Genomic DNA, 17,275 nt, shown 5'->3' on the forward strand with positions numbered 1-17,275 from the left:
GCCTAGCCAATGAAACTCTTGTTAACTGACATTTGAAGATGGATTAAAGCCACGCCTTCTGTGGGCATTGAAGAGTCTGACAATGAACCAAGTGGGTGGGACTATGCCTTGCAAGGATATAAAGAAATGCACCTGTATTTGTCACCTCCTAATCGGAACACTAGGGCAGAGTGTATCCACCCATTTTGTGGGCCTATTTTTCCATTCAAATTTGGGAACCTGGGGCACCTAGGTGGCTTAGTGACTGAACATCTGCCTTTGGCTCAGGTTGTGATCCCGGGGTCCCCACAGGGAGCCTGCTTCTCCATCTGCCTGTGTCTCTGCCTCTCTATGTCTCTCATGAATAAATAAATAAAATCTATTAATTAATTAGTTAATTTAACTAATTTGGGAACTTTACCAACTGTTAAAGCACACTCAAAATAAGGGGGGATTTCAGAGAACACATCTGGGAAAATTGGTCATCTCCAACAGCTGTAACTGTGGGGACCTTTCACTTCACATCTACAGAGATGTGTATATTTCTGTACTGTCTGAAAATGTGATAATGAATTATATTTCTGCAATCTTTAAAAAACAAAATTTTTTTTATATATGAGGAGGTAAAATAGAAAGGTGCCCACAAAATAACAAACAATCCCATCAGGCATCAAATATATGCAGTTCACCCTTAAACAACACGGGGGGTTTGGGGCATTGCCCCCCTGGGGAAGTTGAAAATCCACACATAACTTTTGACTCCCCCAAAACTTAACTACTAATAGCCTTACCAATAACATGAACACTCAAGTAACACATATTTTGTGTGTTACATGGTATTATATACTGTATTCTCATAACCAAGTAAGCTAGAGAAAAGAAAGTATTAGGAAATCAAAAGAAATAAGAAATATGTTTATAATATTTACTATATTTATAAAGAAAATCCACAGAAAGTGGACCAGTACAGTTCAAACCCATGCTGTTCAAAGGTTGAATGTATATATCAAAAACCAAACTGAAGTACCACTAGATGATAGGACTTTTTAAAATATTCCTAGAAGGCCCAGGGATGACACAATTTTTAAAAATAGAATACCCGGGGTGCCTGGGTGGCTCAGTTCATTAAGCATCTGCCTTTGGCTTAGGTTGTGATCCCGGGGTCGGGCCCCAAGTCAGGCCCCCTGCTTGATGGGGAGTCTGCTTCTCCCTCTACCCCTCCCCCAGCTCATGCTCTTTCTCTCTGTGTTCTCTCTCTAATAAATAAACAAAATCTTTTTCTAAAAAAAGGATACTAAATAAAAGTAAAAATAGAATACCTAAAGTGCTCCCCCATAATAAAACATTCAGAGTAGCTCTAAATTGAGGGCAAAGTAGTTAGGGTTGAGTTTCAAGCAAACTGATCACAAAGGGATTCGAACACCAGAGAAATTAGTTTTAAGGGGACTGGTGGGGCTGTCCTTGCTTCCTTGAAGACCCTGACCCCAAGCAGCAGAGAGGGAGCACCCAAAGCAGCTTCCCCCACCGACCCCTGCCAGCGCCATACAGGAGGTATGGCTGGTGAGACTCACTGGGTGAGGGGAGCTGGGGAGCCAGAGGTGACAGAGGTGGTAGCCGGTCAGTGGGGCCTGTGGAAGCACCCCATCACTGATGCCCCATCTCAGGGCAGTGGAGGATGGCAAGGACTTGTTTACAACAGGTGTCACATTGAGTCTGCAGCCCTGGGTGGCCCTTGGCCAGGCTGTTGAAATGGACAGTTGGCATTGGGTGCACGAGTGGAGGGGAAAGGGGGACAGAGACAGAGAGAAAGACAGCCAGAGACCATGAGAGAGTCTAAGATACAGCTGGTGAGAAGAGAGGAGGAGGAGGAGACGGGGAGAGAGATACTTACTTCACGGTTTATCCGAATCTTAATGATTCCAGTGAGGGAACAGAACAAAGCAAAAGAGACAGATATTAGGCCAGAGGCAGATGGAGGTGGTCGGAGCACAGGAGTGGCCAGGATGCGCAATGTGAGTAGGGGAGGCAGAGCAGAGACGGGGGCAGGGCTGGGCCAGAGAGTGGGGAGAGGCATGAGCCTGCTGGGGCCCAGGGGGAAGCCAACTGGGACACTGAGGAGACCCAGAAGAGGCCCCTGTCATCGAAGTCACCCAAGTCCGAAAGGCTAGGCCCAGCCCATACCCCAGTCAAGGGAGAGCACAGGAGGTAGGGAAAGAAGGCAAGGAATCCTGGAAAATATGGGGTAGCATAATTTCACCCCCCAGGAGGTGAAGAAGAGGGAGAGGAGAGGTCTCCAGAGTCCCTGACTATCCCACCTCCCAGGTATACACCTTCCTCCTCCTTCGCTCCTGTAGCTCCCTACTCCCACCCTTTCCTCTCTGGCCACCCAAAGCCAGCTCAAGCCCCCACCTCCATGCAGCCCACCATGAGTAACCCTGGCCATACCACTAAGTTGCTGTGTGACACTGGGAGAGTCATTCCTCTTCCCTGGACTGTGCTTTCCCAACTAATCTGAAATTATTTTATTTGTATATACATTCATATGCCTTCCCCATTAGAATCTATATGTTCAAGGAAGGCAGGGATGGTGTCTATCTGGTTCACTGCCATACCTCTAGTGCCCAGGACAATGCCTGGCACATGGTAGATGCTCAAAATAGATCTGGTAAATGAATAAAAGATTCTCTCCCAAACTTGACTTGCTGTCAGGCTGGGGCAGTCTGACCAGGGTCCCTGGGCCCTGTCCCATCTCACCCTCATTCACACCTGGGGAGCAGATTCGTCACCTCATCACTCAGTAGCCTGGGCTTCCTGGCTGCCTGCCCTGTCGTCCCCAGCCCCTTCCTCTGGCCCATCCAGACCTAGCTGCTGCATTCGATGGCAGGAGAGCCTCATGGTTGGCAGCAGAGGCTTTGGAGACACAGACAGGCTGAGATTTGAGTTCCTTCTCGCCCACTCACAAGCTATGTGACCTTGGACAAGTAGCTCCACCTCTCTGAGCCTGTTTTCTCACCTGTAAAATGAGGTCACGATGCTAACTCATAGCGTGATTTCAGGGATTATATAAAATGAAATCTTTGATATAAATTGCTTAGCACAGTGCTTGGCACACAGTACATTCTCAATAAACATGAGTTGTTCTTAAGGTACCACTCAGCTCACAGTCAAAATACTCTTAGCAACTCCCTGGGACCCCTAGGGAAAAGTTCCATCTCTTCGGCCTGCCATCTGGGGCCTTCCCAATCCACCCCTGCCTACTTGCAGCCTTACTGTGTGAGTCATGCAAATCCTACCTCTGAGCCTCTCGGTCCTTCCTGAGAGGGGCTCCTTCTTGGACTCCAGGCCTAGCTATCTGCCCACTACCTCTCCTTCCTGCTTCACTGAAACCCCCACCTGTCCACCCCACAGGAAGTTTCCCTGATAGCTTTGCTCTACCCTCCCCCAAGCTCTCTGGCACTGACTGCAGAAGGGTATTCCCTGCCAGGATGCTGGCCTGCCTGGGCAGTGCGCCTGGAGCAGGCAGGGCCAGGCCAGCAGAGATGACGGCGAGGCACTCACGTCTATGTAGTTGGCGTTAATGTAGTCGGCATCGGGGCCTCCCATCATCGGGGGCAGTTTCACTCGGTGCCGATCATCTGAAAACACAAAGCAGGTGGCCATGGGGTGGGCAGGGATTGAGCTAGGGAGCGCAGGGCTAGGGCAATGAGGGGAGGCTTCCAGGAGGCCAAAGGGACGGCACAGGCAGGAGAGCCAGGGTACCCAGAGGCTCAGGGCTCACCAGGAGGCTCTCGGCACCAGAGGGGGCAGGACGGGCCAGTGGTTAAAACCTAGGCTGTGGCATCAAGGAGACCCAAGGTCATGTGCCACTCAGGCAAGTGTTAGCTGTGTGACCTTGAGCAGGGAGCTTAACCTCCCAAGCCTCAGTTTCCTTATCTGTAAAGTAGGGGTTATAATAGGTCTCATACATCTGGGTTATTGAGAAAAATAAGTAAAATAATGGGTGTGGTAATCGGTACATGGCTTGGCATGTGGGAGGCTCTCAATAAGTGGCTCACTCTGGCTGTTCTCCCCCACTATACTCAGATCCCTCCCACCCACACCCCAGACCCAGGCCCTTTCCCAGGACTCACAGGCAGGCGTGGGCTCTTGCCGGCTACCCTTGACCTTGTCTTTCTTCTTTGTGGCATCCCAGCCTTCAAAGAAGCTCTGCCAGAAGGGAAAGTAAGGCCATAGTCAGCAAGGAAGGGAAACCCCTCCCCTTGTAAGACCCCATCCCCTAACAGGATGGGAGTGAGACCAGGGATAAGGGCCAGATTCAGGGATCAATGTGGTGCCTGAGATAAAGTCACCGGATATCCCTTTATCAGCAAGGGACTAAATTCAAAGCCAAGCAGTGGGAGGGAGGAAATGAAAAAAGCAGGGGTGGGGGGGTGTCAGGTTTAGGGTAAATCCAGGTGTGAGTTGGGAAGAAGATAAAAGTGAAGGTCAAATGAAGGTTAGAAGGAGGTAGTGTCAGAGTGCAGATGGAGGGAGAATGAGATTCAAATCTGAGTTCAGATGGAATTTAGGATGAGAGTCAGGGTCAAATTCGGGCTGGGTGTTAGGTCAGAGATCAGGGTCAGTATAGGTAGGTGGTCAGAGTCATATCAGGGAGAAGAGAAGGATCATGAGCAGGGTCTAGATGGAGACACAGAAGACTGAAGGTCAGACTTCTGGTCAGGATCGGGAGTGGTGTGAGAAACCAAGTCAGTCTGAGATTGGGGGTGGAGTCAAGGTAAAAAAACTTAGGTTGAGTTAGGGGCTGTCAGAGCAAAGGTCCTCCAGGGCTAGGCTGAGGGTTGCCCAGGGTCAGGGTCCACGGGAGTGAGAAATGGGCAAGGCCCTGGTGAGGGGTCCTGGCAGGACTGGGGCCCTGCACCTCGTACTCCTGCTTGAAGCCATAGCCCTCAGCCGTCTTCATCTGGTTGATGTGCTGCAGGAGGTCGGCCACACGCACTGCAGGGTGCAGCTGCCCCGTGTGATACGGGGAGCCCTTCCGGCCGCAGGGACGCCGTGGCGAGCCCCCCAGGAGGCTGCTGGCCTCAGTGACCCCACCACTGCGCTGGTCTCCTGCAGACAGAGGGAAGAAAAGGGGTTCGTGACGCACAATGCCCCCAGCCGGGGGAGCCTCACACAGACTCAAGGCATGAGAGGGGGTGAATGGGCCACATGGAGGGGGTTCCCGGGAGCCAAGAGGCCTGGCCAGTCCCTTCCCTTCTGCTTCGGTTTTTCCATCCGTAAAATGAGCAGGTTGGGTGACGGGGCCTCTGAGGGCCCTTCCAGCCCAGCCCTCCTGGCCCGGCTGGGATCCTGGGGTCCCCTGACTCCATCCAGTTGCTCCCCAGCCTGGACCACCCTGTGACTTCACCGCACTGCCTGCAGGGGGCAGCACTCAGCAGAGCCCATGAGAGCACCCCCTCTTCTCTCCCTCTTCCAGAGAACAATCTGGAACAATTGGCAACTCCCAGTAATTACCCCATTCAAAGACAAGCAAATCCCGAAATTAGCTGCTGCTGCCACCCCCTCCACAGATTAACGCGAGACACCTGAATAGAAGCATTTCTCCTGCGTAAGCATTTCCATTGTCAGCCTGTGCGGCGGCCTCAGCCAACTAGGGAACAGGTCGAGAGGTTCACGGTGACACACACGCGCATGCACAAGAGCACACAACACACACCCTGGGAAAACTATCCCCTCCCTCCAGACCCACCCACTCCCCTCTCTTCTGGGGAGATGTTCCCAAGGACATCCCACCCTGATCCCTCAGGTCCTGGGACTGAGCCAAGTGCCCCTCTCGGTCACACCCGCCTCTGGACACTCTCTTAATGCCCATTTCTCTCCTGTCCTGGGTACAATGCAGGAGGCTCAGTCAAGGCCAGCCCTCCACATTTCTCATAGCTCTTCTCTGCCCAAGTGTGGTCGAGTAGGGTCAGGTGGGGAACCCCCAGCAGGGCCCAGATGCCAGCCCCTTCCCTTCCCACCACCTCCAACACCCATCTCCTTCTGTTTTTTCCTGATAACCTCATATCCATCCTTCAGATATTGGCCAGAATGAGCCTTCTTTGTAACCTTCTCTGGCACCTGGCCTCTGAGTCCTACTCATGGACAGACACAATGGATTCATGACACCAGGACAGACCCCTGCACAGCTCAACTCCCCCAAACTCCAAACCCTGTCTCTTCAAATCAAGGGGACCCCCATGCAGGGCAAACTGTCTATGCTACAGTTTGAAAACTGCCTCCAGGCAGACAGGCAGTGTGATGGCATGGCCCACTCTTTCCTCTTCTCTTGGGGATCAGTCCTGAGCTCCCTGTCACCCAATGTCTGAAGACAATTCCTCCACATTTGATCCAGATTTTCTACTTAGAGCCAGAGGGCAAGTCACGTGTCAGTTACAGCACTGTGGTCAGATACACCAAGCCCCTGATTCTTCAGATGGAGAAACTGAGGCCCAAAGAAGAGACTTGCCTAATGTAGCAGTTGCGAAACTGCATTCCAGAAAACACTGATGATGGCAGATGACTAAGTGCTACTCCATTAAAAAAGGAGAAGAGAAGGAAGATGAGGATGAGTTCTCTGTTTTAAAGGAATCTTGTGAAATTCTGGTTGAAATGAAAAAAGTATGTTTCTTCCCTATAAGACCTCCCAGGGCTCCCTACAGATCAGTGCGCATTGTCAATCTCCAAGAGATGAGTAGAAATAGCAATGTTTCACCACCATCTCTCACCACAGAGAGTTTTGTTTGTTTTGTGAAACATCCTCAGGGGAACACAGGGATGACTGTGGTGATTAAGATACAGGCTCTGGGGGCAGCCCCGTTGGCTTAGCAGTTTAGCGCCACCTTCAGCCCACGCCATGATCCTGGAGACCCAGGATCGAGTTCCACATCAGGCTCCCTGCATGGAATGGAGCCTGCTTCTCCCTCTGCCTGTTTGTCTGTCTGTCTGTCTCTCTCTCTCTCTCTGTCTCTAATGAATAAATAAAATCTTTAAAAAAAAAATTACAGACCCTGGAGTCAGGCCTGAGATCAAATCCCAGTTCTGTGTGTGGGACCCTGGGGATGTTACTCTCCCTAAACCTCCCTCAAGTGAAGACAAAAACTGTTGCCATTATGATTATGATTATTATGATTATATAAATATTAAATAAGATAATGCCTATAAAGCACCCAGCCCGGTGCCTGGCACATAGCAAGCACCTGCAGATGAGGCTGTGGACATAATTAGTCCCAGGAAGCCAGGGCAGTTGGCTGACTGTAGGGGGCCTTCCTTTCCTGGCCCTTCTCCAACTGCAGGATCCTGGTTCAGGACCTGACAGTTCTGAAGAGCATCTACAACAGATACACAAGCGCATAGATTTCAAGACAAAGGCTATCTGCTGGCTTGACAAACTGGGAGAGACAGAGGAGTCTTAGGGCTGTTAGTAGAAGCCATGCTTCCTGGAGGGCTCTTGAGGTGGAGGGCTCTTGAGGTGTAGCCTCACATACACGTAGAATCAACTTGCAATGGCTGAAGACAAGCAAAATAATCCCACCTGGTCGGGGTCCTGACTGGAAGTCACAGCCAAATCAGGGTGGCTTCCATCTGAGCCCAAGAAGGACATAAGCTGCTCTATAAAGACCACCAGAAGACAGCAGGGTGTTGAGCCATGATGTTGCCAAGAGGACCTTCTACTTCTGAGGCCCAGAGAAGACAGCTCTCCACTGTCCTTGTGTGTGGTCTCCCCCATGGGATTTGAGACACAAGCTCTTCCTCACTCCCACCCCCACCCCCAGGACCAGCTTGGAGGAAGAGGTGAGGGAAGGTGAGAGCCAGCCCTCAGCTTCAGGATGCCTCCTGGGGCTTATTCCAGGCTCTCCCCAGCTCCACCGTGATTGTGGGACACCTTCTACAAGTACCCAACTGGACAGCTGAGGTCTAGGGAGGGAGGTCTGGGGCCCAGAGGCAAAAGCATTGCGTCTGGAGTCAGAGAGACCTGAATTTGAATTCTGAGTTGAGTCCCTTGACCTCTCTGGGCCTCAGTTTCCCCACGTGAAAATGAAAATCTTCAGACCTTCCTCAAAGATAGTCCCCTTCCCTGATTCCCATCGCCTCAGATGAGGACAGGCCCCCAGTTATATGGTCTGGCACCACTCCAGACTGTTCCTTCACTACTGCAATTAAGATATAACTATAAAGAAACATAGCTTGTAAAAATAGTGAATAATGTCTTACGTATCAAGTGCTTTCATATGTTTGGCGTGATACTCAGGTCACTTAATCCTTAGACTGTTCCTATGATGGGGACGCCTAGGTGGCTCAGTGGTTGAGTGCCTGCCGCAGCTCAGGGCGTGATCCCACGGTCCTGGGATCGAGTCCCATATCCGTGCCCCACAGGGAGCCTACTTCTCCCTCTGCCCTTGTCTCTGCCTCTCTCTCTGTGTCTCTCATGAATAAATAAATTTTTTAAATCTTCAAGAAAAAATACTGTTCTATGATATAAGCACTACTGTTATCCCCAATCCAAATGAGGAAACCAAGGCTGACAAAGGGTAAGTTACCTGGTCATTAAGCAGTAGCATAGGATTCAAACCTGGGCCCTGTTGTCTACCCTGCTTTCTCTGTTTCTTTCTTCCTGATAAACAAGAATTCACGGTGATGAAAAGGATCTAGCACTTAATGACAAACCATTTGGCAGGTGGAACCCACTGGCATCCACAGGGGTGAAGAGCTCCAGATGGACAGGGCTTAGAAGGGGCTGAGGGTTTTCACAGGCAGGATTTCAGACACAGAGGTCGGGGGGGGGGGAGGGTCCATTGCCACGTCCTAGCAACATCCCAGACAGCTTCCTCACACCATTTACTCAGCGTCAAAAATACCCATGGTAAAAAATTCACAGACTGAGGACGCATCAAAATCAACATGGCTTTCTGTTCCACACCACAAAAATCTGGGCTCCTCTGTTTGGAAAGCAAAGAAGGGAGTGGAGGCTAGACCAGCATAGGGTGTGGAGAGAGAGAGAGAAAAGGGGCTGACCCATGGCCCCTATCCCCTGAACAGACATCTGCCGTAGCTTGTCCCACTCCCCCCCTTCCCAGCAGCCCTGTCCTGTCCAGCCCAGCCCACACTGTCACCACCTCGACCCAAAGGTGCATCTTCTCGAGACCCCAGCAGCACTGATTGTTCCCACCAACCACATGGCAATTAGCCTGGGCCTGACTTCCCTAGGCCACATCACCCCAGCTGTCAATGATCTGGCTGGAGGCAGAGCCCAAGCACCCTGCCCCTCTGGATTTCTCAACGTGACTCAGCAGCAAGGCACACACCCACACTGCCCCCACTTCCCACTCTCCCCGACACCCACTTGAATTTCCCACCAATCACACCGCTGCATATGCTCACCCACTCATGCTGTTGCCTCACCCAGGCATGCCCTTCTTTTCCCATTGCTGCCTGTCCAAATCCTGCCCATGCCATGCTGAAGGCCCAGCACAAGATGGAAAACAGCTCTTTGCAGCTCAAAGAGACCTGCATTTAAATTCCAGCTCTGCCACTTCCTGGCTGTTTGACAAGTGACTTCCTGTCTCTGAACCCCTCTGTTTTCTCACGTGTAAGATGAGTTGATAATAGCTACCTTGCTGGGCTGGGTGAGAGTTTAATGAGGAAGATCACAAGGACAACATGATAAATACCTGCACATCTGTGAGTTTGAAAACTTACACAAAATGGGCAAATTCCTAGACAAATAATCACTTACTAAAAGTGTTTGGAAAAAAATAGGAAGTTTCAATAGTCCTTGGCTCCTTTAAATAAACTGTATTAAAAGTTTAAAATTTTTCCACAAAGAAAACAGAGGAAAAGATTATTTTACAGGTGAATTCCACCAAACTTTCAAGATGACAATTATTCCCATCTTTCATAATAAGGAAAAAAGAGAAGAGACCTCAGTGCATTTTACAAGGCTAACAGAATCTTGATACTAAAAACCAGACAAGAATAGCACAAAAAGGAAAAAAATCATGGGCCAATCCCACTCTTGAATACAGCTTTGAAATCTTGAACAATATGATACCTATACCGAATCCAACAAGACATAAAAAATACAATGCATCATGACCAGGCTGAATTTATGCCAGGCACCGAAGATTATTTTAACTTTAGAAAATCTGAAAATGTCCCTCACCTTGTTAACCTTATTAAAACAAAAAAAAGTTTAATGCCCATTTCAATAAAACCTCTTAGCAAACTAAAACCTGAAACTAAAAACTAAAACTTGTTAACCTGATAAAACATTTCTACCAAAAACTGTAGCAAACTTCATGCTCAGTGTTTAATGTCAGAAGAATTTCTTTTAAAATCAGGAAAACAAGGGGCACCTGGGTGGCTCAGACGCCTTTGGCTCAGGGCATGATCCCAGAGTCCTGGGATCCAGTCCCGCATCAGGTTCCCCATAGGGAGCCTGCTTCTCCCTCTGCGTATGTTTCTGCCTCTCTCTGTGTTTCTCATGAATAAAAAAATAAAATCTTTTTTAAAAAATCAGGAAAACAAGACAAGGATTCCTGCTATTACCACTTCCATCCAACCCAGTGCGGAAGGTCCCAGACAGTACCATGCAGAAAGACAAGGGAAAAAAGGAAAGGAAATGAGACAGAAGAAACAAAATTGTCTGTATTTACAGACCCTTTGATCATACTCAGAAAACCTGAAAGATTCTACAAATGAAAATTAATAAATAAGGTTATCAAGGACCATGGATATGTTTTATATACACACACATATATATATTAAAAATCAACTATATTTCTCTATATGAGCAGCCATTAGAAATACAATATTTTAAAAGTGTACCATTTATCTTGGGAAAACTGGACATCCACATGAAAAAGAAATGGATTTGGACCATTACCTCACACTATATACAGAAATTAAAACTGTACATTTTTTAAAAATGATGAGGGTACATCTAACAAACTAGATCAAAGACCTCAATGTAAGGCCCAACACTATAAAACTCTTAGAAGAGGGGCACCTGGGTGGCTCTGTCAGTTGAGTGCCCATCTGACTCTTGACTTTGGCTCATGTCATGATCTCAGAATCATGAGATCAAACCCCACATTGGGCTTTACACTGAGCATAGAGCCTGCTTGAGATTCCCTCTCCAGATACTGCCCCTCCTCCACCCCCACTCACATGCTCTTTGTTTCTCCAAAATAATCATAATCATAATTGTTTTTAAAAGATAATTTTTTTAAACTCTTAGAAGAAAACAGGACAAAAGCTTCATAACAATGGATTTGACAATGATTTCTTGGCTATGACACCAAAAGCATAGGCAACAAGAGAGAAAAATGGACAAACTGGACCTCATGAAAATTTTTACAATTTTGTGCAACGAAAGACACAGTCCACAGAGTAAAAAGGCAATCTGAGAAGAGGAGAAAATGTGTACAAAGCATATATCTGCTAAGGGATTAATATCTAAAATACAGAGAGAACTCTTAAAACTCTACAACAAAGAAATAAAAAACCCAAATCAAAAATGGGCAAAGGAAATAAAAAAAAAAAAAAAAAAAAAAAAAGGGGATCCCTGGGTGGCGCAGCGGTTTAGCGCCTGCCTTTGGCCCAGGGCGCGATCCTGGAGACCCGGGATCGAGTCCCACGTCAGGCTCCCGGTGCATGGAGCCTGCTTCTCCCTCTGCCTGTGTCTCTGCCTCTCTCTCTCTCTCTCTCTGTGACTATCATAAATAAATAAAAATAAAAAATAAAAAAAAAATGGGCAAAGGGCTGGAAGAGATATTTCTCTAAAGAAGATACACAAATGGCACATGCTCAAGGTGACAGCACTCATCATTAGAGAAATGCAGATCAAAACTTCAGTGAGATACCACTTCAACAACCACTGGAATGGCTACTATCAAAAACAAAAACAAAAACCCAGAAAATAACCAGAATTACAAGGATGTGGAGAAACTGGAGCCCCTGTGCACTGCTGGAGGGAATGCCAGACAGCACGGCCACTGGAAATCTGTATGGTGGTTGCTCAAAAAATTAAAAATAGAATTACCATATGATCCAGCAATTCTACTTCTGGCTGCGTACCCAAAAGAATTGAATTAGGGTCTCAAAAAGATACATGTTATACTTATGTTCACAGCAGCATTCTTCACAAGAGCTAAAAAATGGAAGCAATCTACATGTCCATGGGTGGATGAATGAATAAGCAAAATATGGTACATACATGCCACAGAATATTCATTAGCCTTAAGAAGGAAAAAAATTTTGAAAAATGCTACATGATGAAAGAAGCTTGAAAACATTCAGCTAAGTGACATAAGCCAGTCACAAAAAAGACAAATGCTCTATGATTCCACGTATATGAGATAATTAGAGTAGTCAAATTCACAGACACGGCAAGTAGAGTGGTGGTTGCTGGGGGCTGGGAAGAGGCAGGAATGGGGAGTTACCGCTTCATGGGAACAGAGTTTCAGTTTCACAAGATGAACAGAGCTAGGGGGCTGGATAATGGTGATGGCTGCACATTATGCATGTGTTTAATACCACCAAACCCCACACTTAAGAACAGTTAAGATGGTAAATTCCACGTTAGTTGTATTTTACTGCACACACCCACACAATGTACGATTTGCAATGGAAATAAAAAATACAAGGGACCTGAGGGTACATCTAACAAAAGAGGTGCAGAATTTTATGGAGAAAATCACTGAAAGACACTCAAGACCTAAATATATAGGGTGATATATATCCCCTTCTTGGATGCACAATTTCAGAAGATGTCAGTTCTCCCCAGATTGATCCAAACATTTGATACAAATCCACCCAACAAAGTTTTCCAAGTAACTTGAAAAGATGATTCTAAAATGTATGAGAAAGAGAGAAGCGTGGGTGGTTCAATCGGTTCAGCATCCAACTCTTGATTTCGGCTCTGGTCGTGATCTCAGGGTTGCGAGATCAAGCCCCACAGCAGGCTTCCACCAAGCATGGAGCCTGCTTGAGATTCTCTCTTTCCCTCTCCATCTGCCTCTCTGCCACCTGCTTGTACATAATCAATCAATCAATAAAACATAAGAGAAAGAGAATGAGGACAAATAATAACCAAGACATCCCTGATGAGGAGCAAAGCCGGGAGAATGCGATGTCTCAGACACCAAGACTTAGAGAACTCTAGCAATGAGGCAATGAGGTATCAACAGACACACAAATGACCAAATCAGCCCATCAAAGAGAATGAGGAGCCAAAAAACAACCTACCAACATACAGAAGCATGGTCTCCAAAGAGAGTGGCTCCACAACGAATGATGAAAGTACAATGTATAGGGGCACCTGGGTGGCTCAGTGGTTGAGCATCTGCCTTTGGCTCAGGGCATGATCCTGGGGTCCTGGGATTGAGTCCTGAATCAGGCTCCCCATGGGGAGCCTGCTTCTCTCTCTGCCTATGTCTCTGCCTCTCTCTCTCTGTCTCTCATGAATAAATAAAATCTCATAAAAGGGGGATCCTTGGGTGGCTCAGTGATTCAGCACCTGCCTTTGGCCCAGGGCATGATCCTAGAGTCCCGGGATCGAGTCCCGCATCCGGCTCCCGGCATGGAGCCTGCTTCTCCCTCTGCCTGTGTCTCTGCCTTTCTCTCTCTCTCTGTCTCTCTCTCTCATTCTGTCTATCATGAATAAATTTTTTAAAAATTTTAATCTTTAAAAAAAAGAAAAAAGTACAAAGTGTAACAGAAGCTAGGACATGAGTTACTACAGAAAAAAATTAAATAAATAAAAGAAAATATAAAAAAAGAAAATCCTTCATTCCTCTGACACACAAAAATCAATCACAGATGGATAAAGATTGAAATGTGCAATGCAAAAATATAAAAAGGTTTGGAAAAAAGTAAAAAATATTTTATGACCCTGCAAAGGAAGCATTCTTGAAGGAAACACAAAAAGTAGAAATCAAAAAGTAAAAGACTGATGAACTCAACTAAATTAAAATAAAAACGTGTTCCTCCAAAGACACTATAAATAACCTGCGAAGATGAGCCACAAATTGAGAGAAGATATTTGCAATTCATCAGTGAAAAGTGATTATCATCCTAAATATATAAAGAACTCCTAAGAACCACTAAGAAAGCAACAGAAAACCTAATAGAAAATTAGGTAAAAGGCATGAACAGGCATTTCAGGAAAAAAGAAAGCTGAATGGCCAATAATGATTTGAAACTATACTCAACCTCATTAGTAATCAGAGAAATGCAAATTAAGACTATAGAGAATCACCATTTTATACAAACTAGTTTGGCAAAAGGGAAGAAGCCTGGCAAATTCTGAGCTTGCCGCAGAGCAGCAGAAGCTCTGTGTCGCTGCTGCCGGCCGTGAGCACAGGCGAAGCCACTCTGGGACACAGCTCGGTTCCATCTTCCAGAGGGGAGCCAGCACACACTCCTGCTGGCTGCTTCGCATATGTCCTATTGCAGGTGCATCTGGAGATCCACTTAAGAACATTCAGAGCAGCCTCATTTGTAATAACAAGAAAACTGGAAGCAAATGAGATGTCACTGGATGGAGGAAGGGAGAAATAAAGTGCGATACATTCACATAATGGAAAACTATACATCAGAGAAAACAAAAAAAAAAAAACACAGTGAAACCTCCACCTGGGCAAATAGGAGAAACACAACGCTGAGCTGAGAAATAGCGTGACTGCATTTTTACAAAGCCCCAAAACGAGCAAAGCTATATAATACACTGGGGATGCATGTACCATGGTAAACCTACTCCCCAAAAGGTAAGGAAATAACAGACAAATTAAATTTGTCTAATTTGAAATAACAAATTTCAGGGGGGTGTTTATGTCTAAGAAGAATGGAGGGCATATCCTTAGGGAGGGACACCCAGAAGATGTCTTAATTCACCGGTATTTGTTGTATTATCACTGAGTGACTTCCACAAACGTTAGATATTTTCTTTTGTACAAATCAACACTAAATAAAATAAAAAGATGTGTGAGGAGGTACTAATTCACCATATCCTGCCTGCATGCTGGGCCCAGCACTAACTATATGATGTAATAGCCAACTCAGTGTTCCAGCAGACCTACTGGCAGAGATGATCTTTAGCCCCGTTTTGTACATGAGGAAGCAGACATCCAGAGAGGTTGAGCAGCTTGCCCCAGGTCACACAGCCAAGGGGATGTGAGATGTAACCCAGGTCTGTCTGACTCCAGAGCAATCTTTCTTAACCACTGGTCCCCTGCCTCTCCCGCAGCAGGTGCTCAACAGGCTCAAGACTGCTCTAGCTCCCTCTGATCACACAGCACCACTCCTTTCTCTCAGTCCCCAGAGCACTTTCCACAATCAGCATATGACCTTGTATTCCTCCCCTGTGAGTCTAGTCCTCCATTTTCCTAAAGCTCCTCCAATGCAAAAGTAATACCCGTGCCTCCTCTGCATTGCCAGCGCCAGGACTGGTACCCAGCAGGAGCACGACAGATGCTTCATTTGAGGTTTGAGGTGTTAACAGAACTCATCAGAGGGGCTCGGTGCTACTGGCTCAGGCATGGAATCCCACAGCCACGGGGAAGGGCAGGAGGGTCAGGCACTCACCTCGGGGGCTATAGCCATGGGTGTCCATGAAGGAGAGGCCCAGCCGCTCGTCCTCCTGCAGGGTGCTCTGGTCCGTGAAGCTCCGGTCCACGGCACTCATCATGTGGGTCTTCTCCTGGCGGTAGTTGACAGTGGCCTTGGTCATGTTCACCGGTTTGCTGCAGAGAGGGGTTGACAAGAGCCATGGGTGCTGAGCTGGGCAGGACAATACCCAGAGGTGGATGGGGAAGCCCCACAGTCAGGGGGCCTTGAGGCTAGGTGGCATTCTAGAAGCATCTCTAAATACTGAGAGGGCTCTGCTCAGCTGCCCATCCTAACCCCTACGAGGGACTGGGCAGAGACCCTGGGGACCTCTGCTGAGAACAAGGGATGGAGCAGCAGTGGCATCAGGCTGGGACCTGGCTCCTGTCACTGGCCTGGAGGGCTCAGGAAATGGGAAGGGTAGTTACTCTGGGACTATTTTGGTGTCACAGCAGTCACCCCATCCAAACCAGGAAGATGACTGCCCCAGCTCCAGCCCCAGCACGCCCCCAGATCCCTCCTCCTTTCCGCCATCCTCATCAAACATGTGCCCTGAGAACCCCACATCGGGGTGGACTATGCTCCCCCTTCATGGCAGAGAGTCTGGCCGCTGCTTAGCCAGTGCTCAGGACTCTTCCTCTGGGCAGGGAATGAACTCCAACTGGTTTTCCTATACCCAGAACCCCCAGGATGGTCCCACCACGGGCCACATAAGACATGTAAAGAGATCCACACAGGCTCCATATTCCTGCCACCGCCCTCCCGTCCATGCAGCCACTGGAAGCAGCAGAGGGAGGAGGCAAGAGGCCGGGTCCCTCCTGAGAGGACTGGGAAGAGGCCCGGGAAGACGCCCCTAGCACAAGGCCCTGCACAGCCCAGGCCTCCAGCCCAGTTTTACAGATGAGGATGGCAGTTTGTGACTCCACAGGACTCTGAGGGAAGGGGAGGAAGCACAGGGGGCACAGCTCCATGCCCAAGGAGCTGAGTAAAAGGGAAAGAGCAAGTAACTTGGGACATGTCTTGAGACCCGTCCTGAGACCTGTGGAGCAAGAGGCCCAATCACAGGGAAGGCTTAAGATGAGATAGCCATTCACCCTGCCGGGCCCTACAGCATGCAGGATGAGGGGTAGACTCGAGAGAGGACTTCTGGGTTAAAAGGGCTCAGGAATCTTGACCATCAGTGGAGATAAAGAGGCCAAGGAAGGGATCTTTCCAGATAGGCAAACTCTAATCAATCTATCCCTGCTCAAGAGCTGTCTGGGGTAGGGGAAGACTGGATGACCCCTGGATGCCCTAACCACCAGGCTCTGGACATCACCCTCACTGTGGCCCAGGGCAGAGCCCAGGACCCCTTGGTGGGCAGGTGAAGAGAAGCCTCTGCAGCTGTGACCTTGACAGTGGACATTAGAGAGAAGGTGGAGGGGGAAGGGGGTATGGGGAGGGGGGTGAGGAGGGGACAAGGGAATCAGGAGGCTGAGAGGAGGAGGGGGGAGGAGGAGGGACAGTAAAGGGACAATGACAAGGAGAGAGACAGGGAACAGGACAGAGCAAGGGAGGGACAGGCAGACACCAGCAAACCACCCGGAGGACAGACAGAGGCCCAGGACAGAGCACAGCAGCCAGGTGACCGGGAGGCAGGCTCCAGGGCTGC

At 48.2% G+C, this 17,275-nt stretch overlaps 1 protein-coding gene across 6 annotated transcripts in view; it reads right to left on the reverse strand.

The window, feature by feature from the left end:
- The window catches only part of PTPRU (protein tyrosine phosphatase receptor type U), a 78,686-nt gene that overhangs the window by 15,750 nt on the left and 45,661 nt on the right, over positions 1-17,275 (reverse strand). For 4 of the 6 annotated variants that reach the window (XM_072827450.1, XM_072827445.1, XM_072827446.1 and 1 more), the window contains 4 exons: positions 15,604-15,761; positions 4,898-5,088; positions 4,110-4,185; positions 3,538-3,614 (listed from right to left, as the gene is read on the reverse strand). In XM_072827450.1, coding sequence (XP_072683551.1) covers positions 3,538-3,614; positions 4,110-4,185; positions 4,898-5,088; positions 15,604-15,761 — 502 coding nt within the window. Of the gene's footprint in view, positions 1-1,870; positions 1,889-3,537; positions 3,615-4,109; positions 4,186-4,897; positions 5,089-15,603; positions 15,762-17,275 lie in introns of all 6 variants that reach the window. The other 2 variants (XM_072827444.1, XM_072827448.1) reach the window with 1 other exon arrangement.

The sequence above is a fragment of the Canis lupus genome, chromosome 5 (assembly GCF_048164855.1).
Source record: "Canis lupus baileyi chromosome 5, mCanLup2.hap1, whole genome shotgun sequence".
In the NCBI taxonomy this organism is placed as follows: domain Eukaryota; kingdom Metazoa; phylum Chordata; class Mammalia; order Carnivora; family Canidae; genus Canis; species Canis lupus.